This window comes from Diabrotica undecimpunctata, chromosome 10 (genome assembly GCF_040954645.1).
Source record: "Diabrotica undecimpunctata isolate CICGRU chromosome 10, icDiaUnde3, whole genome shotgun sequence".
NCBI lineage: Eukaryota > Metazoa > Arthropoda > Insecta > Coleoptera > Chrysomelidae > Diabrotica > Diabrotica undecimpunctata.
Window position 1 is genome coordinate 55,652,956 of NC_092812.1, and position 27,231 is coordinate 55,680,186.

General features: G+C 32.4%; 1 protein-coding gene across 4 annotated transcripts in view; it reads right to left on the reverse strand.

Moving 5' to 3' along the window:
* Positions 1–27,231, reverse strand: part of kcc (solute carrier family 12 member kcc) — a 334,416-nt gene that overhangs the window by 21,677 nt on the left and 285,508 nt on the right. For all 4 annotated transcript variants that reach the window (XM_072546220.1, XM_072546219.1, XM_072546217.1 and 1 more), the window contains one exon: positions 9,463–9,695. In XM_072546220.1, coding sequence (XP_072402321.1) covers positions 9,463–9,695 — 233 coding nt within the window. The remainder of the gene's footprint in view (positions 1–9,462; positions 9,696–27,231) is intronic.

Sequence of the window (27,231 nt, forward strand, 5' to 3'; positions counted from 1 at the left end):
TATCGATAAAACCCCCTTTGACAAAAAGAAGCCGGATCAAGTCCTCGAAGCCTATCAGAATTTAAATATCTTGCACTTTTTTGTAATTTATTTAACACTTACCCGATTATATTATATGCTTGGGTCAACTATTTACAGCAGAATCACTCTACACTAAAACTTTTGTAATAAAGTCACTTGCAACCACCCAAAATTGAGTTCAATTTCGCAGCTAATTATTATACGTGTATTGTTGATGAAACCAGTCTGACGACCTGGACCCAATGTAATTATATCATCATCAACCTGTATGCGTCCACTGCTGGACATAGGTCTCCCTCAGCTCTTTCAGGTCGTCAGTCCATCTAGTTGGTGGGCGTCCTCTGCTCCGTATTGCTTTTTACCTTGGTCTCCACTCGTAAAATACGTTTTGTCCATCGGTTGTCTGATAATCTGGCAACGTGTCCTGCCCAATTCCATTTTAACGACGCGATTTTTTCGATGGGGTCTGTTGTTTTTGTTCTACGACGTATTTCTTCGTTTGGGATTCGGTCTCTCAGAGAGACACCCAACATCTGGCGCTCCCTAGCCATCTCAGTCAAGCGAATTTTATTAACTACCTTTTTTATGAGTGGTAATATTTCCCCTCCATAAGTGAGTACAGGTAACACACATTGGTTAAAGATTTTTCTTTTGAGACCTATGGGTAGATCCGATTTAAATACATAGTTTAATTTACCAAACTCTGCCCAGGCTAATCCTATGCGACATGGAAGCTCTCATGTCTGGTTATTATTAACCATATTGAATATTATATCAATATTTCTTCCATCAACAGCAATATTTCGATTTAGCACCAGATTAGTCATTATTTGCGTCTTGTTTATATTAATCTTTAGTCCCACCTCCAAGTAAGCGTGATATCATTTTTGCAAACATTATTATTGCATCTACATCATTTATATCGATACCATGCTCGTTCAGATGTACCTTCTTATAAGTATGTTCTAAAAGCGTCGTGAATAGCTTTGGAGAGACTGTGTCATCTTGCCGTACTCCTCGCTGTATACAGAATTTATTGGTTTCTTGTTCAGATAGTCTTACGCTAGCTGTGGCATTTTGGTAGATATATTTAATTATGTTAGTGTAGCGATGGTCTATTCGGCATTCTGTCAATGCTTATAACATTTTCTGATGGCTTATGGTATCGAATGCTTTCTCGTAGTCGACAAATATAAGTGCCAATGGTTTGTTGTATTCTGCAGACTTTTTTATCAGGTTCTTTATCACTAGTAAGTGGTCGTTAGTGCTGTATCCCGATCTAAATCCAACTTGTTCTCTAGGCTGGTAGAAGCCTAATTTAGCGTCCAGTCTTTGTTTGATAATTTTTGTGAAAAGTTTATATAGGTACATCTGAAAGCAAACTGATATACTGCGTATATATACCGATATTAATCACAAAGAAATGTCTCTCACTCTCTACAACAAGAACACCAATTGGACAACATTTTAAGAGGTTGTAGATGAAGCAACATATTTAAAAACACTATTAAAAACATTTGAAGATATCCAGTTTGCAGACAACACGAAAACTATAAAAAAATACTTCTTCTTCTTCGTGCGACTAGGATTACTCCTGTTTGTCTGCCTCTTATTCTGTTTCAGTCATTGTTGACTGTACATTATCTTTCCACCTTTTTGGCAGCCTTCTAACGGGTCTTCCGCTATACGGCTTGTTGTTTTTAGAGATGTTCGCTAATCTATCTGGTCCCATTCGGTTTACATGTTCGTTCCAGTTTTTTTTCTTGTATTTATCCACCTGTTAATATTGTGAATTTTGCATTGTTCGCGTATACTTCTGTTGGTTTGTCTATCTCTTAATGGTATGTCTGTTATTGATCTTAATATTTTCATTTCGATATTGTTGATTTGTTATTTCGTCTTTCTTGTATCGGTCTTTGTCTCCGCTGCATATGTTAGGATTAGTCTTACTGTTGTCTTGTATACTTTCATTTTGCTTTCCGCCCTCTACTCTACTTCTAGGTAATTGAATTCCATTACTTGTTCTACAATTTTGCCGTCTATTTCTAGTTTGCATCTACGCGGCTCTTTACTGATGACTATATATTTAGTTTTTTCTACTGATATTCTCATATTAAGTTTGTTTGCTGTGATATTAAAGGTATGGAGCTGCCTTTGTAGGTCATCTTCGTTATCAGCAATTAGTACTGCATCATCGGCATAGCATAGTACTGTGATTTAATGCGCTCCCATGTGGTATCCGTATCGTTTTCTTACTTCGTGAATTATTTGATTCATCACCATATTGAATAACAATGGGCTGAATGAGTCTCCTTGGCGGATTCCTCCTTTTAGTTCTATGCATTCTGTTTCCCCTGTTGGCATTATAACTCTACTCTTGTTCTTCTTATTAATTTCATTATTTGTCCTTATTATCTGATGGTCTATTTGTTCAGCTTGTAATAAATTTAAGATGTCATTTCGCTTCACCCTGTCAAAAGCACTTTTTAAATCTACAAAGCACATATATGCTGGTTTTCCATATTCAATAGACTCTATTATTTGTCTGATAATAAAAATTGCGTCTATTGTGCTGCGGTTCTTTCGGAAGCCTTGTTGTTCATCTGCCATGTTCGCTTTTTCCTGGATTTGATCTTTTATGACTGCCGTTAACAATTTTAATGTACTATTCATCAGACTAATGCCTCTATAATTTTCAGGATTTCTCGAGTCTCCTTTTTTAAGTATTGGTAGCAGGAGACTTTCCTTCCATTCCGCTGGTACTACTCCGGTATTTATTATATCGACGAATAATTTTAGGAGCCATTTGCGTAGTGTTGTTCCTCCATATTTTAGCAGTTCATTGTTTATCTTATCAGGACCAGGTGCTTTTCTGTTTTTTAATTTTTTTATTCGTTCTTGTAGCTCTTCTTCTGATATTAGTACTCTATCGTGAGTTTTGTTAATGGTCCTTTCTCTGTTCTCTTCTTCTCCTTCTCCATAAAAAAGAATACAAGATATAAAAAATCATTCCATACAAAGATACCAGGATACTTGCTATGGAAAGCAACAAGAAAACTCAAAAGTCCTCAGGTTCAATATCACCGCTAAGGAAAAAGAATGGAAACGTCACGAAATGACTATCTCTCAAAAGTCTTTCAATCAAACAACCTGGAAACGACATTTGAAGAATTGGAGGAACTAAATAGGGTTCTAAATGAACCTGAAAATAGAGTATATGAAAGCAGCTCTTTTATAATGCTTGTCTTTTTAAAACATTCCATTCCTGCAATGTGGTATTTAAAAATATTGCTGCATTCCACAAAGAGTTTGGTAGTATAATTGATTGTATTTATTAGTAACCAGAATTAGTAAACAAAACATTTAGTATATTTAAGACAATCACATTTAACAATACCAAAATGCCCATTAGATTTCACTAAAGGAAGTAAAATTTTAACACACAAGGAAAAATTTAATGTTAAAATTCTGATACACAATGAATTTGTTAAAATTATATTCTAAACCGCCCCTGCTCCACTTTATACATACTTCCACTGTTTCTTTTTTGTCTTTCACAGCTGAAACATCGTAAAATGTGCTCGAATTGTCATCCACTAATTACAGCAGAAAATATGGGTTGTTAGTATAACCTAATGGATCAAACATATAAAAAGCTTTTCTTAAAGATGACATTTTTATTTGCTCGTGTAACGTACATAGACGTAAAAATTTTTATTTCTGTTTTGAAACCCTTGTTCTACTGTATTTTATGTGTGGTCTAGTTGGGCTAGTGCGTTTGTAACAATATCTATTAGTTAATTGTAATAACAAATTTTTAATACTCAAAGTTTTTAAAAAATTGGAACAGCACTGAAATTTTCTGGTAAATCGAGGTTAACACAAGCTTCTATCAAACTTGAAATCTAGAATTGGGGTGTAACTTTTTCTATTCAATTTTGTTTAGTTATATACTTCTCGTTTTGTATTAATCATTTACTTGATCAGCTGCGTAACTATCAGTAATACGATTCAAAATAAAACATATAATTCTATATTAAAAGCAAACTACCAAGAGTATCTGAGTTTGGTTCTTATTACTCCTAGTATGCTGAGCTCTGCAGCATACTAGGAGTATCTTCATTTTTCCTTCTGATCCAAACGCCGCTCTCCATTTTTCCTTTAAATATTTTCCTTAGTACTTTTTCTTCCCATATCTGCACCATTTCTTGTTGTTTTTATTTATTGTCCATGTCTCTGATGCAAGTTAATAATCGTAATGTATATTCTTAATTTGGTACCTCTTGATATGCATTTATTTCTTAGTAATAATAATATATTAATAATTATGATTCGTATTATAATTATTGTTCCTAGAGATTCGAATCTTTTAACTTCCTCAAACCTATATGTACTATTTTTAGACTCCAAACCCATGGGAAATTTTTAAGGGGTCATTTGACCCAGCATAAATCACATTTAAATTAATACTACAATATGTAATAACAACTTTAGAAACTATGCCGTCAATTTTTATCGGTACAGGTGGCTACACAGGTAAGGTAAACTTACCACTCAAGGGGTGGGAGGAGGGGCATTTTGGTCAAACATATTTATATGGTATTTATAACTTAGGTAGGTAATACAAGAATAATGACCTGCGACCTAATTCCGTACAAAAATATTGTGAATAGTAAAACTACAGATAAAAATTTGTTTAAATTACAACCAACAGTGGTTAGTACAAACACAGTGTCGACCATCCCAATATTTAAAATAGATCTTGGATGTTTTCCGAAGCATCTACACAAAGTCGAAGTTCTCCCAACAGAGAGATGTGAGTGTAGTACTAGCATAGCTGATCTAAATAACATATTCTTTAACTGCCCCATACATGTCAATACAAGTACGTGGCTACTTCAAGAATTGCTGAAAGCAGGTTTAAACACGCCATTAAATTGGTTATGGTATTTCTGCAAAAAAATAAATTAAAGGTGTAAATGAAAAATTTGATCGTTTGTTATAGGTACCTATTTATTGCCCACCAATCTATCCGTGGTTTATGTCTTGTGTGTTATAATGAAGTCGCTCTGATGGAGCGTGAAAAAGGTCCTCCCTGTACAATCCCGAATTAATGAATACTAATATTTGTATGTAATTATGTGGCTAAAGGTTGTAAACCAAGGCTAAAATACAAAAAAAATCCCAACAAAAATATTGGTACCAGCAGGGATAATCTTTGATTTTCGGAAAATTTTGAACCCATTTTCGGCAATTTCATACGTACAGCATTCATACACATAGTTTCGAAATGTTATTTAAATTACTTTTTTTGCAGTGCCGTACATATCGGCTGGTACAGTGGTGAGAAATGTAGGGCGCAACCCTTGGTTTTAACCCCCATTCGTTGAGGTCATGAAAAATGTACGGCATCAATTCCAAATGATCACTTGATGCGTAAAAGAATTTTTGGCATTTGTGCCGTTTAAAAGTTATGGTTCTTGCAAATGCTTATAAACAGTTAACTGTATTTGCGAATAGAATTGTTGTTTTTTCGGTAAGGTATTTATTTCCTTTTTCTTTTTTATTAATTTTATTTTGGGCCTTATAATATTTTTGTGGTAATTTTACAAAAAAATGATATCAAAGCAATATTACAGAGGTTTTTTAAAAAATAATTCCACTACAAATTTGTTTAATTTTATTAATTTCTCTGGATTTCACAGAGCTCCGAAATTGAATATACGCCATCATGGAATAAGGGGTCCAAAGGATTTTCGCGTTGTATCTCGTAAACTAGCAACCCTATAGAAAATTTTAATAAATATTATTTTTAAAAAATTAAATTTTCTACAACATTATTCCTATTTCTTTTTAGTTTAAAATGGAAAATAAAAAAGTTATTAACAAAAATAACTAAAAATTTTTGAAAAATTTTTTTTTGTGCCTTATAACTCCTTTTTAATCATTTTATGTCAAAATTACATCAAAGCAATATTATAGAGGGTTTTTCAAAGAATAATCTTTACTACAAATAATTTCATTAATTTTTCTGGGTTTTACGGAGCTCCGAAGTTAAACGGACTCTTGATTACTCGTAAGAATACGATAAAAACGAACCATTACACTTAGTTTTCTATTATATACTTTTTATTCATATAATTTTAAACCAATTGATCATTTTCTTAACATTATTCCTATGTTATTATTAATTTCTTATCAACCCCTTCCACCACCACAAACCGTATTATTATTAATTATCTTAAGATAAATTTCTTGGTAATGAAAAGAAAAAAACAAACTTAATAGACCTTCCCAAAATTGATTTTTAATTTAGGCACTTGACAACCTGAAAAATAATAATTTTCATATGAAATTTTAAATTGTTTACTACTTGAAAACTATCAACTTAAGAGAAAAATGGCGTGAGACTGTTTTTGTTTCTAAGAAACTAAATGTTTTTTGGAGTAAAAGTTATTTTTAGAATTTGTTAAACAAAATTGTTTAAACAATTTCTTCTGATTTGTTTAAAGGGGACATTTTTGAACAGGAACCCGTAAAAAAACCTAATCAGAAACATTTTTCCTACGAGAGCTGCCTCACAACCTGGACTATAATACTTTTTTAAAGCCATTTAGAACAATTTTTTTGTACGGAATTTTTTTGCTGATAATTGATGTCAATATTAACAAAATATATCAATGCCGTAGATAAATTTTTGATATAGTCCATTTCCATCATATTGATAGCACATTATGTATGCAAATCCCTAAACTGTTGATACTGGTGACTCAATGAAAAATAGATATTTGTCAACAAGTTTACAGAAGTATATAGGAAAACAATTTTAAATTGAGTATGACCACCAGGTATAAAAGTTGAAGCAGAATAGAATACAATAGTTTTGAGGGTTACTAATCCCTAAATAAAGTTGCCAGTGTCGGAGTGATGGAGATTAACAGGTACTAATGAATTTGCAAGAAATGTAAGATGTTTATTTTATTGGTTATATATAAAATAATTTGTGGCCGTAACAGGGGCCGATTTGTAAAAAAATGAATATTATTTTAATCAAATTCCATTTCAGATTCACTGCGTTCTTCAGAATCTAAGGAATCTTCAACTGCAATGTTAATTATTACCAGTTCCAGCATTGCATCAGTCATATTATCCAAATTCCACATTTTATTTTCTTCCTTGTGAGCATGACTAACAGCATTTTTCTGGAGTTACTTTTGATAAGGAATGTTCTAATAATTGTTGTAAGTCTTCTAATTTAAAAGTTTTGTTGTTGCGTCCGACTTCACTCTTTACTTGAGACCATATATTTTCTATCGGATTCAGATCACAGTGGTATGGGGGTAAACGTAAAATAATTACATCACGGTTTAATGCCATTTCATCAATTATATATTTTTTATAAGCTGCTTTATGTTGCCTTACAATAGGTAATAATTCCTTTTTTTGTCGAATTCTCCTTGTACTCAATTGCGTGTTTATCCAACCATTCGATTATCTCTCCTTTTTTCCATGCCGTTGTTGGCAATTTTTCTGCTAGTCTTGAATGGTAACTAGCATTATTCATGACTATGACAAAATTTTTTGGAGTTAAATCCAACATTTGCTCAAAATATTCTTCAAAAACGTCAGCAGTCATTTCCTCGTGGTAATCTTTGGTTGATTTTGAGGCAAAACTTAATAATCCACCATTGACAAAACCGTATTCGTTTCCAATATGGGTTATTATGAGTCTGCGTCCTTTTCCAACGGGAATATTGTTTATTCCAGTAGATACACCTTCGATGAATGCCTGACGGGAACTTTTCATATTTGTATCAACCCATAGATATGGTACAGTATGACCTTCATTTAGCCAAGTCTCGTCCAAATAAAAAATTGTTTTCCCTTCTTCTCGGTACTTTTTAATAGTTCTTAAATAATCTCGTCTCCAACATACAATGTAATCTTTTTCAATTAAAACGGATTTTCTTCTATTCTTTTGCCAACGAAATCCCATCTCTCTCAATAGTCCCCATAATTTCTTGTTGCTTATGATTGGTAACTCTTCGTTTTCTCTAATTAATGTTTGGATTTTGTCCAATGTTGGAAATTCTTTGTTAAAAAAAATGAGTGGACGCTGCGTCTTATCATGTTTTTATGTATTTCTTCAATTTCCAAGGGTTTACTCCCTCCACTCTTCTTGGGAGATGAAACAGTTCCTCCTTTTCTTTCTTTTAGGAATCTATAAATTGTTGCTTCTCCAACCCCTGTCATATTTGAACACATGTTAACGATTTTACGAACATTACTTAAAGGGCGTTGATGTACAAGTGCATCGTGTACATTTAATATTATATTTTTCTCTCTTATCTGAAGGCACCTTTAAAACTACACTTAACCGGGATAAAACCTGTTGTCGACGTCATTTTTAAATGCAAATAACAAAATATCGACACCAAAAACGTAGGTAGGTAAGACATGAACAATGTACATCTACAAACTAAATGGAAGATGCAAACAATTTCTAATTTATATTATTGGCATAAGCTGTAATGTGGCATAAAAACTACTTAAACTATCATTAGTGAAGCCTTATCAGTAATTTCAGGTAATCGTTCAAAGAAGGTATTCTTTTTGTGTCAGGCCATAACTTGTATAGAAAACAATAATCACCTTTAAATTACTGTTTACATTAATTTATTTCGTGAAATATTGAATTCTCTCGTTAATCACCCGTGTATAATTAACAATAATCGTGTGGCATATATACCGACGTTTTTACGCACAAAAAAGGTATAGTGAGATTAGTGGACACTTATTTTACAGAAGATTTTTTAAAAGATAATAAATTGTTGACGGCATCTTAAAATATTAATTTTTTTTATTTATTTCAAAACAAGTATAGGGTGACGCCTATGGTTTTTTGACCTGTTGAGGATTTGCATACATAATGTGCTATCAATATGATGGAAAAGGACTAAAGTAATATGTAATATCTCACTTATCAGAGCGAAATTAATTTTCCTCTCATAAGTACATGTACGAAAATGGGGTCAAAATTTTCCGAAAATCAAAGATTGTGCCTGCTATTGGTACCAAGATATTTGTACGGCATTAGGTCGTAGGTCATTATTTGGTATTACCTACCTAAGTTTAAATGCCGTACAAATATGTTTTACCAAATGCCCCCCTCCCTTGAGTGTTAAGTTTACCTTACCTGTGTAGTCACCTGTACCGATAAAAACTGACGGCATAGTTTCTAAAGTTATTATTACATATTGTAGTATTGATTTATATGTGATTCATGTCATTCATTCATTCAAAAATTGAAATATACCTACTCCAGTGCGATTTTTAAACACCTTTTCACTTCGACTAGAGATGGATATCATCAATAAAAGATATAAAAGAGCAAAAATTGGTTTAAAATATTGTGAAATTAAAATATAATGCAATACTTACTGAAGGTTGTCATTTCCGTTTATATTTACAAATATGCCAACATAAACCGCTACAATTGACAAAAGTACACATGCTAAAGCTACTGTTGCAAATTTATTGACAAACTTTACACCAACATAGACAATCATTCCCATTATCAATAGTACTCCTGTACCGTAGACTCGGAAGTTATTAAATTTTACGTCATCGTTAGATATATCGCCAAACAGTGTAAGCTTGTCGGTAATGTACAACTAGAACAAAGATTATATGTTAATAAATAGTAATATTAAAAACGGAAAACAGTTTTAGTTAATCTTGCAGTGCAATAAAAATAAAAATACTTTTGTTCGAACGAATAAAAATGTTTACCCTATATAAAAACTGATATTTTTAAAATAACTCACATAATGCTGACGCGTATACGAGCTTTATATAAAGCGCGTGTTGCTCTAATTATTCAGAGTTGCAGATTATGTACTACAATTTTGCATGAAAACAAAAGCATATTGTTAATAGGTTTAAAATTTACCCTCGTTAAAATTGTAGATAACTTTGAAATTTTGGTTATAGTTTTGTGCAATATCTACGTAAAGTTCATTAAAAGTAGGTTAATCTATATTATTTTATTAATACGAATTTTTTTTTAAATAATAATATTCTCTTTTGAATAATCGCATTCTCTTTAATAAATTATAAGTATGTTAGAATAATTTGCTATCATTTGAGCCTATGAAAAATAAGTCCATTGCTATATTTCAACCGCCTATTTATAACTCTGGTTTTTAGCCACATATTCATTTTATTCAGGTTGAGTTCAACTGGAGTATTTGGATATTATCAAAGATATCTCAGTATTTTTGTCGATACTAAGGTTAGATTTAGGAATTTTGGTCTATGGAAGTGAAATGAATGACGAGAAAGATTAAAACTGTTTGTAGAGGAAGAAGAATTTGCAATACTAAATAAACTCTTCAAAATACCATCAAGACGCTTGTATACCTGGATCTCTCCCCAAGATCAACCAGGAAACGTAATACGTAATCAAATTAATTACATAATGGCGAACAAGAGATTCCGTAATGGATGCTTATCAGTTAAAAGTTACCCCGATGCTGACATATCGTCAGATCATGTCCCTATTGCTGGTAAATTTAAGTTTAGAATTAAAAAGGTTACAAAAAAGAATAGTAACAAAAAATGCGATATGAGAAGACTAAAAGATAAGAAAAAAGAGACATTTGCACGGATTCTTTCAAGAATCCTCCCAAGTAACATGGAGCAAACATACAAAGCAGAAGAATCACTCCAGAATATATGTGAAACCTTCAGAAAAGAACATCTGATGCCAATATACTGCAACTCACGGAAGAAAGAATAAAATCAAAGAACAAAGGAATGTTCAACAATATTCAAAGACAAATAAGAACCGAAATACGAAGGCTAAAGAAAATTGGTTAAAATCATATTGTGAAGAGATAGATTTATTGAAACAAAAATATGATACCTTTAATATGTATAAAAATACGTGCTTGACGGAGGAAGGCGATGGATAGGGACGACTGGAAAGAAATTCTTAGGGAGACTAGGACCCACACAGAGTTGTTAACCCAGAATGATGATGATGAAGGTAAAACAAGCAGCTGGTCTTCAGAAATTCAACACAACTAACAAACTACGAGAGAAACAGAGTTACATTATCACAGATAAAAATCAAGAAATTTTAACCTCCATCCTACATATTAGGTTATAACCACTTACTAATCACTTCAGATGAAGGAAAAAAGAAATTTCCCAAAAAAGATAGCAAAGGACCTGGACCTGATCATACATAATATTCTGAACTCATAAAACTATTTAACACCGACTGTACTCAACGTCTAACAAACATTTTAATGATATATATTTAAGAGGAGAACATGACTAAAGTCGACTTTTATTATTTTACCAAAGAAAACCATCTAGAAAACTCCAGTAGTAATTTCCGGATCATCAGCTTAATGAGCCATTTTTTAAATTTATTTCTGAAAATCATACATCAAAGAATATAGACTGTGCGAAAAAAATCAGCCGTACAGTGTGGTTTTCGCAATGCAGTGTTTTGAAATAAAGCGTTCGATACGAAGCACAAGCTGATGGAGATATTAAGAAATATTGGAATAAAAACCTGTGATCTAAGAATTATTAGCAATCTTTATTGGAATCAAACATCGTGTCTATCGGTAGAGGCAGGAGAATCCAATGATGTCAGAATCAAATTTTGGGTTTGACAGAGATATATACTATCAACCTTGCTGTTTAACTATACTCTGAGGTAATATTTCAAGAAGTAGTAGAGGATATTGAAGCCGGAATTCGAATTAACGGAGAATGTATACATAACATTAGATACGCGGACGACACGGTTATATTTTAGTGACTAGACAGTCAATTTTTTTGTTTCTTTTACATATATAAATTTATTAGCATGTTTTTTTATTTTCCAACACAGTTATTTCGTTAACACTAGAAAGTCTGGCTTAGCATACCTACCTAGAAAGCCCGAAGTTATAATTTTGGCCCAAAGTTCTTAAATCAATAAAAACCTAGTTTAAAGAAATTATATCAACCCTAGACGATAGAATCTGATTTTATTTTTTAGTCTCATTGTTTAAATATTTGGAACACCATACAGTTTGCAGTGTTTGTCATTTGCCACACATCGCCTTGTTACAGCCGTGGCATTGATTGGAAGTATGATTTCCTTTACAAAATATTTTCAACTGACTTTTTTTCGTTTCTGGATAGTAAGAGTGCTGGTTGTTGGTAGAACCGGTGTTGCTGGGTGTAGTAACAGATTTCGGGAGGCAAGATATGGAGTCCGTAATTCTTTACACAGCTGAAGAATAAACTTACGACGACTGAGTCTACTTCCAGTTACTTCTTTATAAATAATCCATGCATTTATTACTCCTGAGTCTAGTATGTTATAAAACACGTGCATAGGCCATCGTCTTAAAGCAACTTTTTTATTATAAAGACGCGCCATTTGATCCACTACTTTAACCCCATTTTTGGTTTGGTTATAAAAACTTACTGTTTCAGGAAGTTTTTTTTCCATCGAGAGCAACATTCACTGATTGATGTAACGACCTCAACAAAAGCACATTTTTGTGACTTCTTTACGCTTAGAGGAACTTCATTTCTGCTGCGATTTAAAGTACCCACAAAACTTGTTGATTTATTTTGCCATGCCTTGGCCAATTTTATCGATGTAAAGTAGTTATCTGTCATAACATTTTTGCCCCTTCCTAGTTGATTTTTCATTATCTGCAAAACAACGCGTTCGCCAACACTGTATCTTTATTGCGTAGATGAATAGTGCCAGTATAACGAAAACCATTTACCATGTATTTTGATTTCACGCAAGAAAAAAGCCTTAATTTTATGCCACACTTATCCGGCTTATTTGATATGTACTGTGTGAATGGACAACTGGCTTTAGAAGACAGTAGATGTTCGTCCACAGTGAAGCTCATTCCCGGTTTGTAACATGCACCACTATTTTTTATAAATCCATTCCAAACCGCAGAGGTTAGAGCAAATTTGAGAGCAATTCGTTATAATATTATATTCGTTATAATATCCTTGTATCTGTCGCATGGTATAGTTCACCACAAGCTGTTGGTTGGGAAATTTTTGGCTCCAGTTCTTCCAAAGTTACAGTCCATGTGCCATTTTTCAAACATCGATGCGCTTCTGTAATAGTGCATTTTTGTATATGACGCAGCATGCTCTTGTTGATTCTAAGATGCCAAGCACTTATCACACAATTATTATTTACGTTCCTTTTTGTATAGGATATGCAGATATAGATTGAAATAGCTTTTGCTTGTTGACCTCTTTTTCTCTTGCGACTTGGCTTAGATGCACACACATCATAATAGTATTAGCTGAATCGTGTTGTTGAGAAGTAGAAGCAGTACTTACATAAATTGATGACTCTTGTACAATAAAATTTTCTAACTAATCTGAAGCATCAGAGTCACTTGAATGACTATTTTGTAGTGTTACGGATTCGCTTTCCGAAACATTTTCTTGTATTTTTCGTATTTTTTCAAGAAGTTCAAGTTCTGATAGTCCACGTCGAAACATCTTTACAGTCGTCTTGAATTTTCACAAATGAACGAATGTTTCAATATTCCAGAAACGAGAATCAGCAGAATCTAATAAAGCGCTCGATAAACAAAAAACTTTCAAGGAATAAACACGATGTAACAAAAGACCTAGGAACAAACGTACATCAAATATAATTTTACCTATCCTACAGAAAGTTAAAATAAAGAATGGTCGAATTTCCGAGAAAACGATAATAACTGAAACAGTGCCAGTTTGGCCTCTTCAGACTTCTATGGTAGGTTTGTTAGAAAAAACATTTAATAAATTTAGTAAACAATATTTTTTGTGTTCAATAAGGCTTTGTATCAAAATATTAAAAGTCCTAAAATATGAAATTATTATTGCCTCAAATAAAAAAAACTACAATAACTTCAAATCGCAACAAGGACCAAATTGGCCACTCCCACTTTCTAGTGTTAAAGAGAGGACTTAGTAGAGAGTGAATCAAAAAGTTTAATAAGACAGTTTTTGTTTTTTTGGGGTTTCAAACATGCAAAAACAGTGACGCCTTTTTCTTTTGAAGAGCTGTTCTCTTCCATATATCTTATTTCGTTGTTTAGGATCTATTCTTTTTTGTATTTCTCATCTTTAAGAACGATCTCGCCCATAATCTACCAAGCCTGAGCAACAGCGCCTTCGAGCCTATTATGTACCAATTTCTAAAATTAATTCTTCATAATCTAGATCACTAGGTATGGTACAACCATAACTGTTGATCCGAGCGAAGCTTATTTTTTTAATTAGGCACTGATGTACTGATATTTTATTAAAATTGTTTCTTGAATTGTAATTAAAGTACAATATAAATGTTTATGTACGTAGGAGTCTATATAATTTTTTTAAATCCAATATTCTGTTTAGTAATAAATTATTCAAAAATGGTAATAACTTGTTTTCTGATGTGGAACATGTCCAATAATTTCAGTCCATGTGTCAATATTTTAAACACATTATTTGCATACATATACCGCCGTTAAATTACACTTGTTTGCTTTATACTTTTTTAATTGGTTGGGTAATTAAATGGAAAATAACTACCGCTTAACAGATCTGTTATTTGTTGGATAGCAGAACGATAGCAGGTAAACTTTGTCTTTTTGGGTTTTCGCTCTTTAAAACGATATAAGTATATTTCACGAATTTGTGACAGTGTTGGAATATGGCTAGACAATCGGCAGCCAATGGTCCAGTCTACTGTACGGCATAAGAAGTACGATAGTAAATTGCTCTAGTAATGACAACATTTCTAAATTGAACTAAAAAAAACCTTTTATGTTCTTTTTTACATAATTGTTATATAATTTTTTATATAATTCGTGTGCACAGCACATTTTCAGCGGGAATGTTTGTTTGCCTAGCCGTAAAATATTTAGATTTTTGACATTTTTTATTTTATGCAACCTGCAAAATATTTGTTTACCAGATTGTTATTACCTATAATTTAATGTGGTTCTAATCAATGAGCTATGTAAGATTAACATAAGCGTAGATATTTATTGAATCTCTCATAGCCTGTATTTGAGTTTTTGACCCTTCGGAGAAACCTCTAAATGTGATAGCAATCTATGCAGTAGAGAACAACAGACATACCTCCACAAGTGAAAACTTCTACGGATACGGAGCCTCGGTCAAGGAAGTTCTTTGTGAAAGAAATATAACTAAAAATAAATCGTTCCCAAGGCAAAGAACTCCATGGTTTTGTGAAGAAGTGAAGGAAAAATGTAAAGAAAAGAAAAAAGATTACCTGAAATACATGTCAACCAAAACACAAGAGACATATCATAATTACAAGACAATAAAAAACGAAACACATCTACTTGTAAGAAAAATAAAAAATGATAACTAGTATCGCTTTTCGAAAGAAATGGAACATGGTTTTTATGGTCTACAAATGGAAATGTGGCGTTTATAAGAGGTCAAATAACGGAGGTAAAGGAACTAATAGAACCAAAACACATGGAGGATACATGGATTGACTACCTAAAAAAGCTCTCTGCAGAGAAAGAACAAACGACACTGAAACCGAAAACACCAGAAATTACCACAAATGAAGAACTTAAAATAAATATAAAAGAAGTTTGTAAAATATTTGAGAAGCTGAAGAACACAAAAGCAGTTGAAATATTGTGTAGCAGCAATAACAGAATAATTAACAACATTAATTAATAAAGTTCTAAAATACAATAACATACCGCAAGAATGAAGAACGAGCGAACTAATTGTACTATTTATAAAAGTAGATAAACATACAACTACCCTAAAACATACAACTAAAATTTTACAAGAACTAATAAATTAGAGGATAGGTTTAGCAGATTTTCGTAGTGGAAGATCGTGTACAGATGCAATATTCGCCATAAGGCAAATTACTAAAAAATCACTAGAGTATAATAGACCTGCATTTTTGTGTCTGATTGACTTAAAACATTTGACAGAGTAAAACTCAAAGATGTAATTCATCTTCTGTATAATAGAGAAGTTCATCTAAATAACGTATGGTCCTAAAGTTTTGGGAAAAATTTCAAAAGCATATAACTCTGACCACAATAATCTTATATTTTTATTAAATTATTCAACAATTTAACTTAACTATCCTTATTATAAATCAAAATTCAAATGACAGACAAAGGACCATTACTTTCGATTTGCCTAATAATTCCCCTGACACGTTGCATCATCCTTTGGACGACCTCGGCGTCAATTTCTCTAATTTTTGTATATATGCGGCGTCTTAACTGTTCCTGATTTTGTGCTTCTCATCAGTTATTATAGACTTTCCGACTTAATATTGCCCAGAACTCTTCAATTGGACGAGCCTGAGGTAGGTTGGGGGGATCGTCTGCTTTCGGTACAAAGGTAAAGTAAAGTTTCGACTTGTTGACGAAATGCACTCGCCTTTACGCGCGGCAACATCTCGGAATTCTCTCTAATTGATCCTCTGTGTATTTTGGAGCTTTCCTTCTTTTCCGGTAGATAATATTGTTACTCGATAGGGTCCTGTATACTGTAGTCTTTCCAACATGAAATCTTCTGGCCAGTTTTCGCTGTGAGACCCCAATTTTGTTCTTAGCTGCTTCAATCAGTCTTGCCTCTTTTATATGGTTCAAAATCCGCGGTCGGCCACTTTTACGCAAGTAAAAAATTTATCCCTTCTTCACATTCTCTGATTGTGCGATAAATTGTCGATTTGCTTATGTTTTGATCTCGATATATATATTAACAATATCTCGTTTCGACATTCGCCCAACGATATTATAAACACCTCGACGAATATCAATTTTATAAGACATTTTGCAGAGCACAAACCAAAATATTCTGCTTTGTTTATTAAATGTCAATAACTGATGACATTTCAATTCCATGGCCTTCTTTGTTAAATGCATTTTGCTTCTCAATCAGACCAGGTGAAATTTTTCCCAAAACTTTAGGACCATACGTTAATATAAAAACTATTGAAAACATCTACCAAAACAACAAAATGAATGTCAAAATAAATGGAAAACTTATAGAACCTATAGAAATAGGCAGCGAAATAAGACTCATTTAACCCTATGCTCTTCAATTCAATTATGGATGAAATCATCAAAAGCATTAACAAAGGAAGAGGATACAGAGTGGGAAACAAAGAAGTAACAATACTCTGTTACGCAGACGACGCAATATTGATAGCCCAATATGAAGATAGTCTGCAAAGGCTGGTCCACAGCTCCAAAAAAACCAACCAGATTTAAATAGAAATTGATGGCATCAGTATTAAACAAGTAATGGAAATAAAATACCTTGGAATTACACTGTCCAGCTACGGAGACCTGGACAAAGAAGTGACAGACCAAGTACAAAAAGAATGGAATAACCACATAGGCAGAATAAGAGATCAGTGTCGTCAAAGTAGGAAGAGATAAGTCCCCAATCGACAGAAGTATTGGACGACCGCGTAAAAGATGGAGTGACAAACTTCCATAGAGGTATTAATCCGCCAATGAACAAGCAGAATTGCTTATAAATAGGAAGAAGACGAAGAAGAAGCAGCATATAGAGAAGTATTAATTGCCATATGAGAAATATTCGACAAAGATTAAAAAGTGTATGCATGATTAAAAAAATTAAAAAAATAATCATAAAAACTACAGAGCAAATAAATTGTTAGTGTTTTGTAATTTTAAGTGAAAAAGTGGGTTACGTAAAAACAGACAGTGAAATAGGAAATACATTTTTAAACTTTTAGAATGTAAAAACGTAAGTTCTCTATCATTATCCAGGGTGTTTAAAAAAAAGGTAACCCCGTCTCTAAGGTGGGTAAAAAACTGAAAAATAATTGGGGTTTGCTTAGTAAAAAATTTTTGTAACGCTATTAGTCAATATAACTTTTTTAAGAGTATAATTATTAATCAAAATTTTAAGTAAACTTAAACATCATTCAATTTTACACGAAAATTAATGGCTAAGAACATAAAATAAAATTCAATTACAGTAAGTGTTCAAAATGCCCTACGTTTTCGCGAATACAGAAGTCTATTCTTTTTTCTAAAGATTCCATTAACCTTCTAAACGGTAGGGGATCAGCTATGATGTCATTAAATTGACGTTGAATTCTTTCTTCCAATTCTTGGCATGAATTTACCTCTGTAGCATAGACTTTTTCCTTAATATACGACCAAACTGCGTAGTCCAAAGGGTTAAAATCGCATGACCGAGGAGGCCAATGAATCGGAGCTTCTGCACCTCTACCAATCCATCGATTCGGAAAATGATTACTCAACCAAATACGACACCTTCTATCAAAGTGTGGTGGAGCTCCATCGTGCATAAAAAATAAAGATCTTCGCTCGTTCAGCGTTAAATCTTCTAATATCTCGAATTAGGAATTGTTTAAAAAATCAAGATACATATCACCATTTAAATTTCCAGGTAGAATATGATAACCTATTAATTTGTTACCTAAAGTTGCTGCCCAAACATTAACTTTAAATGAGTGTTGGTAATGTGATACCCTTTTGACTCCTGGATTCTCATCACACCAGTAGTGTGCCTTATGGGAGTTAAACATACCTTGTCGCGTAAAGGTGGCCTCGTCCTTAAAAAGAATGCATTTTAAAAAATTTGGATTGTGGGCTGTCCTTTGTTGAAATGTTTCACAAAAATCCACTCTAACCGGTAGATCATCTGCCAAGAGCTCTTGGACTTGTCTGTAATGATAAGTATGTAATTGCTGTTCTTTCAGTATCCGCCAAGTACTTGCAGAAGAAGTATTTGTTTGTCTTGCTATATTCCTTACGCTAACTGTTGGATCTTGATCAAGTAAATTTAAAATATTATTTTCTTTATTAATTGTTCTTGTTGTTCTTGGTCTACCAGAATTTATTTTATTTGGTCTCACATTCCCAGTTTCTCGACAACGTCGTTCAACGGCTCTAAATGTTTTTTTACTTGGTAAGTTTCTTCTAGGAAACTTTTCTGCATAACGTGTCACAGCTGCACTAGAACATCCTAAACATTCGCCTAAGGTTAATAACATGTCAGTGTATTCAACATTTGAGTACATTTTGATTTGATTTTACAAATAACAAGGTTTCAAAACTCTAATTATTGTTGATTTATCGTCATAACAATCAATAAATGTCAGATAACCATGGCACACTTGGAGAAAATAGAGGTATACCTATTAGAACTTTATCATTACTCCCAGCATCAATTATTACTTCATAATTTTCAAATCAAAATATTCCGAAAACGGTACACAGTATCGGGTTCCACCAAGAGTACCTTTTTCGTGTAAAATTGAATAATGTTTAAGTTTACTTGAAATTTTGATTAATAATTATACTCTTAAAAAAGTTATATTGACTAATACTTAGTACGATTCGTGTAACTAGCGCCCTTCAAATCAAAATATTCCGAAAACGGTACACAGTATCGGGTTCCACCAAGAGTACCTTTTTCGTGTAAAATTGAATAATGTTTAAGTTTACTTGAAATTTTGATTAATAATTATACTCTTAAAAAAGTTATATTGACTAATACTTAGTACGATTCGTGTAACTAGCGCCCTCTATGAGAATCAGATATAAAAACAAATTCATGGGATGTATCAGCTTCCAAAACATATTCGTATAAAATTTCATTACAATGTTGCCAGTAGTTTCGGCAAAATCGTAAAAAATGCGTAAATTTTTTTTTTCTTCAACGCCCTGTATCTTGGAAACGGATGGCGTTACAAAAATTTTTTACTAAGCAAACCTCAATTATTTTTCAGTTTTTTACCTACCCTTTATATCAATTTTAACTTCAAATAAATGTTTGTGATTAATTTTTATTACAAATTTCATACTACTATCATTTGAAGAACTTAAGTTCGTATATGTTAAATTATGAGTTTATTAAGAAAACACGAGTATATTTTAAAAGTTACAGCACGTAGTTAAGTAATTAAGAATAGTAGAAAATATTTTGCACTGTCGCAAAATGGTAAATGACGGTTAAAAAAAAAAAGAAATCTATTTATATTTTTTCTAACGTTGTATTCTTTTCTGATACGAATAATAATTTGATTAGAAAGAAAAAGAATGGTGTTGCATTCTTAACACTAGAGCACAAACAGCCAAATCACGGAAAACCTTAAATACTTTTACAGGCGAAAGGATTGGTTCCGCTCATTGTTGGATTATGGAAAGATTGTGTTAAATTTAATATACTACATAAAAATGAATATAGTAAAATGAAAACATATATTTTTTATATTAATTTTACAAAAAATAAAATGTATGTGTAAAATATAATGAAAGATAAGATAATTTGTTCAAATCAAGAAACCTCGATCGGCGTTCTTTACAAATATCGTTGAGAGCTTGAATTAAATTATGTGCACGAAGAGATTGTTAGGTACATAAAGTCGTCAAAGAATGAAACTTTGTCAGTTCTGAATGATTCGCATTTGTCAGAATACTCAATCGACTCTAGACTTCGGAATTTCATCGAGATATCTGTAATTTAAAGAAGATAATAAAGATTATCAGATCTTATTATTAAAGAAACATTACTAAAGGAACAAGAGATGTTTAAGACTGCTAATATAATGTTTTGTATAATAAAAAGTAAATAACATATGATTGATGAAAAATTATGAAGAGTAAAAAAAGATTCTCATGTAATGACAATCACAGGAAAGCACGGTATATTGGAAAAAAGTTCCGGATTACAGAAATATACTATTTTTGAAACATATAATAGAGCAATATAAAGGAATTCATAGAAACAATACAGATATGGAACAGATTATGGGAACAGAAGAGAACAAGACTAAATTTTCTCATACTGTCGTGACCAAATGAATAAAACGATTAAGTTGCTTAAAATAGCTGTATGGAATGCAAACAGGCTAGCAAAACATGCAACAGAAGTAAAAGCCTTCATTATAAATCATTATATAGATATGATGCTTGTTTCTGAAACCAATTTAACACATCGAAGCTATTTTAAATATTCGAAATACACAATCTACTACACAAATCATCCAGACGGCACGGCACACTGAAGAAACGCAATTATTATTAGGTCGACAATCAAGCATCAAGAACTAAACCAATATTCAAAAGATCACATACAAGCAACCAATATAAGCATGGATAAGGGCATTCCTGGAGAATAGGACAGTAATGTCCACTCTGGGTAAAGCAACCATCAAAGCAAAAGTAGGTGGAGGCTGTCCACAAGGAGGAGTTCTATCCCCTCTACTTTGGTCAACCTTGGTAGATGATCTCCTCAGAAATCTGTCCACAGAAGGCTTTTATTGTCTTGGATATGCTGACGATATAGCAATCGTTGTCAGGGGCAGGTTTGCTCAGGTAGTGTCTGAAAGAATGCACGCAGCCCTAAATATAGTTGACGACTGGTGTAAACAAGAGAAACTGATAGTCAATGCTCAGAAAACACACATTGTCAACTTCACCAAAAAACAGCACTACAAGGCCTAAAACCACCGGTGCTGGGAAGAACAGAGATTTCATTTGCCAAAGAAACAAAATACCTTGGGGTATATTTTGATCATAGGCTTACATGGAATACTCACATTCTAAAAACCATACAGAAAGCTACTATGTCCTTGGGTAGATGTAGAAGAATGTGCGGTAAGCACTGGGGACTTAATCCCAAAATGACTCTATGGTTATACACAAGGGTTATTAGACCCATGATAACCTATAGCTCGGTGACGTGGTGAACAAAGACGCAGCAAGTGGGAGCAATAAGGCTGCTAGGTAATACACAAAGGCTAGCATGCTTGTGTATTACGGGGGCCTTAAAAACAACTCCTACTGCATCGTTGGAAGTCCTGTTGAATCTACCACCACTTCATATCTTTATACAGGGCGAAGCCAGATCCGTGATACACAGATTAATCCATAGTCAGCGACATATAAGCTAGATGCATGGTACTGACAACAGAAAGCTAATCGAGGAGCTAAAAGCCGATATTGTGATGGGGAAACTTATCGATGCAACAGTTACGAGATACAGCTTTAACAATAAGTTCACAATTAAGATACCAGGCAGGGAAGACTGGAATAAAGGTGTACCCATACAAGTTGATGGTGTACCCATACACGGATGGCTCAAAAACATCGGAGGGTGTGGGAGCCGGCATAGTAGGGACAAATCAAGGGATACATTTTCCGGTAAGTCTATCTAAGGATGTGACAGTTTTCCAGGCGGAAATAACTGCAATCCATCACTGCGTGGAAGAAATAGAAAGGCAGGAAAAAACCTTCTGTTCAGTTGCCATCTTCACAGTTAGTCAGGCAGCGCTTAAGGCACTCAATTCTGTAGAGGTCAATTCTAAGCTAGTATTGGATAACGTGTGTGCACTAAATAAACTAGGAGACCGTAGCAAGGTTACGGTAGCCTGGGTACCAGGGCACGAGGGTCATAAGAGCAATGAAAAAGCAGATGAAATGGCCAAACAAGGCTCAGACCTAATAAGCAAAGACAGGAAAACAGTCAAGGCCATAGTAGTTCTTCTAACAGGGCACTGTAAGCTGAATAGGCACTTGAAGCTGATGGGATTATCAGATGATGACCTGTGCAGATTCTGTCACCTCGAAGAAGAAACAGCAGAGCACATTTTATGTCAGTGTGACTGTCTGAAAAATGTGCGGTTCTTTGCATTAGGAGAAGAAAATCCATCGGCAAATAGCTACATGGAAGGTACAGTCTCGAAGCTACTAGACTTTATAAAAAGGGTCAGGTTAGAGAATGTTATCTAGGACTAGAGGACCACAATAGATCTGAAAAGGTCGCAATGGAATAGGCCGAAAGGCCACCTCTTTTAATCTAATCTAATCTAAATATAAGCATAGAGGACTGGTATGGTTCACTGACAGTTTCTGCAATATATAGCCCACCAAAGCATTCAATAGCTAGCCAACAATATGAGCAGCTGTTTACTACACTTGACAACAGATTTATTGCGGTTGGTGATTATAATGTCAAGCATACACAATGGGCCTGTAGATTAATAACACCAAAAGGTAGACAACTATTAAAACCAACAGAAAACAAAAGTCTTGACTTTATATCAACGAATTGGGAATTTACAACGGAATTCCCAAACATTTAGTGTTGGCAAACACTTGTCTTGACTTGTCCTCTGAACATTTTCCTATTCTAATTACAATCAGCACTGACATAATACAAAAAGAACCAGCCTCAAGCTTCGTGAATATCTGGATACTCGTTGGATCTCTATATTCCTCTAAAAACCAATGATGAAATAGAGAATACGGTGGATAATTTTATAAGATCGATACAGAAAGCAATAAGGGACACAACTCCAAGCCAAGTCTCAACTAGCATACCTCAAGGATTGACTTCGATAATTAAACAAAAAATAGCTGATAAACGGAAAATAAAGTAAATCTGGCAAAGAACTCGCGCTACTGCAGACTCACCTAAATTAAATCAAGCTACGCTAGAACTCAAGACCTTACTACACTACAATACTAATAAAAACAATGAAATTAAAAGCTATCCTAGGAGCTTCAGAAGTTACTGACTATAATTTATGGAAAGCTGTAAAAAAATTAAAAAGGCCTCAATTTAGCAACCCTCCTATACGTACTCAAGATGGTTATTGGGCAAAAAGTAATGAGGACCAATGCCAATGTTTTTATCGAGCACTTAGAAAAAGTCTTCCAACCATTTCCCGATTAAAATAACTAGTAAAGCGAAAGCATTTCTGCAAACCCCTATATCAACTGGAATTACATATTCAAAATAGTACTGTTTTATAGGGTAGTGTTATGTAGTAGTTTAATTTTCCAAACCCAACCTTATATAAGTTAAAGGAAACTGTCACTGGACACTTTTTCTAAATGTTTTGTTATAGTCATTAACATTTGCCTATTGTAAAATTTTACAGATTGCAAAAAAATAGAAACAATAATTTAATAATATAATAGTAAAGTTTTAAAATAAAACACATTGAAACTAAACTAAACTTTGGTTTAGAGTATATCTATATTTAACCTTGAATAAGATATGTTTTAATTGTTTTAATTATTAACAGTGAATTTGTAAGATAATCAATTAATGCACGTTGTTTATGTTGTTTGCATAACATAGTTAATATATTAAATATATATATATATATATATATATATATATATATATACATATATATATATATATATATATATATATATATATATATATATATATATATATACATATAAATACATAGTTCTCAAGACTACATGTCGGAGGGTCATCACAAAATTTATTTATTGAATACATTTCATATATTACATTATCAGTTCATCTAAAAGTAAAGCAATGAGCTTATATTCATAGAGAAAATGACAAAAAATAACATGCAAGAGTAGGCAGATATAAAAAGATGGAAGTGAAACATAATTGAACTTAATAACCATGGAATCAAACGTTCAATGTTTAAAAAAATAGAATTAAGTCAGTTTTTATAAAAGTTGCAAAGAACAGAAGTATAAAAAAAATTATTTAAAAGAACAGTATACTTTCTAAAATAGAAACATAGAGAACAAATATAATCTGTCATAAACAAATTGTTTAAACTTATTTGGTATCTAGTATAAATATCTTTTCGTTATCTATTACCAGTCATTTTGATTTTCCCAAAAAAATTAATTTGTGTAACATTTTCGACAAGGTATGTCATCCTATATCAAGCAATTTGTCTACCTTTTCAACCCTTAGAATGATATCAATAGTTGGAATCTCTTCACAGATCCCAATCCTTTATTGCCAAGTGTTGGGATTTTTGACCCATTAGTGTGCTGTCAAATATCAAGAAATACAACATACAATTTTAATTGTGGTTAATTCTTACTAATAAATTACTGTGTTGTGCTCCCATACATTAAAACATAAGAATAAAATCCTTATTTGACGAAACGTATTCATTTTATAAATTATAGTTTATTCTCAATGAAGTTTTTGATAAAAAAATTTTATCAAAACAAATTCACACAGGATAATTTCAAAGAAACTATTAAATAAATGCAAAAACAAACAAAAGGAAGACCATTTATTTTTCCGACAAACAAAATTCTGGCCGACAGGCTTGTCCCAAACTCGGCTTGAAAATAGTCTATTGTAAAATATTCTAGGATTAACGGTAACCATGATATATTTTTTAAATTTTTTATCTGTATTTGTTTCTTATAAAGTTGCAAAATAAGTCAGTAATTACGTTTTTTTATAAATATTAACTTAAAAATTTTAACACCTTCATATTACATTACATATTACCTTCATATTGGTTTATTTAACAATCAATTTATTTAAATAATACATATTCGTTTTACAATAAAAATTACCTCAAATAATACTAAAAAAAAAAATGTACATCAATTTACACAAACAACACATACAAATTAAAAAAGAAACTTCGAAATCCATAAACAAGAACCAGAGAAGAAGCCAGCCAATTTTTAGGACCACATTTTGAAGCTTTGTGGACGATTCCATTATAAGGCAATCTTTTTCAAATTTTGAAAATTAAAACTTTAAATTATGTTGTTTCAAATGACGCTAATTATTGTAAACAAAGCTTCTGTCAATTTAAAAAAAAGGAACTGACTTATATATTGTTGCAAAAAAATTTAATTTGGTATAAACAAATAAAATACCTTTTATACAATTTAACCGATCACTTTGAAAATTTGATCATAGTTTAAGCACTACAACACATTTCGTGTAATATTAAAGTTCTAAGTTAATTTTTTAAAAAGTTATTATTATTTATAAAAAATAGAAATTTTGCAACTTTCCAAGTACCAAATAAGGATAAAAATATTAAACAAACACCATTTTGAAGGTTTTCATATTACGTATAAGATTAGTACTCTTAAATTTGTTTCAAATGCCTCACTTTTTGTTGATAAACGAAAAAAGTGAAAATTTACTGTTTTTGACCTTAATTTGTTAATAACTAATTAAGTCCAAAAAATCGACAGCAGGAAACATACGTTGGTTTTTGTAACAGAGGCCATACTACTCAAAACAAGTGTTATTTGCCTGGCCGGTTCAGTGTCAAGAAAAAAATCTTATTTCTCTGGTCTATACGTACAATTTGAGGAAAATTAGTTGAGGAATTAAATTTGTTTGTAATAAATTGGAGTATTGGACTGATAATATAAATAGAATGTCAAATTATTCATTTTAAATTTTTGGTTGATACGCCACTGGTCTCTCTATCGTCGTTGACGGGGTATATGTTTTATCGGTCTTTCGTTTTTCCTACTCGCTGCTGTTTATATTTCTTATCAAATTTGCAAGGATCAACAAGAAATTGGACTTGACGCTTCGAATATCGACTCGCTAGTTGTGTAGAGATAAAGAAGGAAATTTTATTGGTAATAAAAACTGGATTATATAAAGGTGGCATTAATACTTCACGGAAATGCCAGATGTCATAAACGAAAAGGTTAGGTGTCGATACACAAAAAAATTAATACGAAATGAAGAGGTACAGAAATAGGATATATATGTAAATTTTTAAGAAAATAGGTGACATTACCGGAAAATGGAAAATAATGAAACGCTCAGGCTAAAGGCAAAAATAGAGATAGATAAAAGAAAATTATATGACTATCTAAAATACAAAAAACAAAGACATTTTTAAGTGTATTTGAATAAAGGTGAAAGAAAACTAAACATAGAGAACCGGATGTTGAACGACCACTTCTTGATAACGGATCGGATTAAGATTCCGCTTAAAACATTTTAGGCAAGGCGAAAAGCTCGGGTTCATTCGGAAAACTATTCCAATAAGTTTTTTTTTGCATAATAACTTTCCTGAAATGCCCCAAAGTTTAAGACGTCGCCCAGCCGAAAAGTTTTTTTTAACAATTTAAAAAAAAAATTAAATACATTTCTTCAGCCTGCATAATTTTTTTAGGGTTTTTTAAATGATTATGCACAAAAAAGGTCTGTTGTAAGTTTTCTCTATAGCTGATCGTTTTCAAGTTATACATAATTAAAAACTTAAAAAAACGCAAAATGACGACTTTTAAGGCTCAAAAACACAAGTAAAAAATATTATTTTTGAAATCATCAAGTACCTAAATTCAAGTTAAAGCCTTGTACTATCAGCTCCCGATG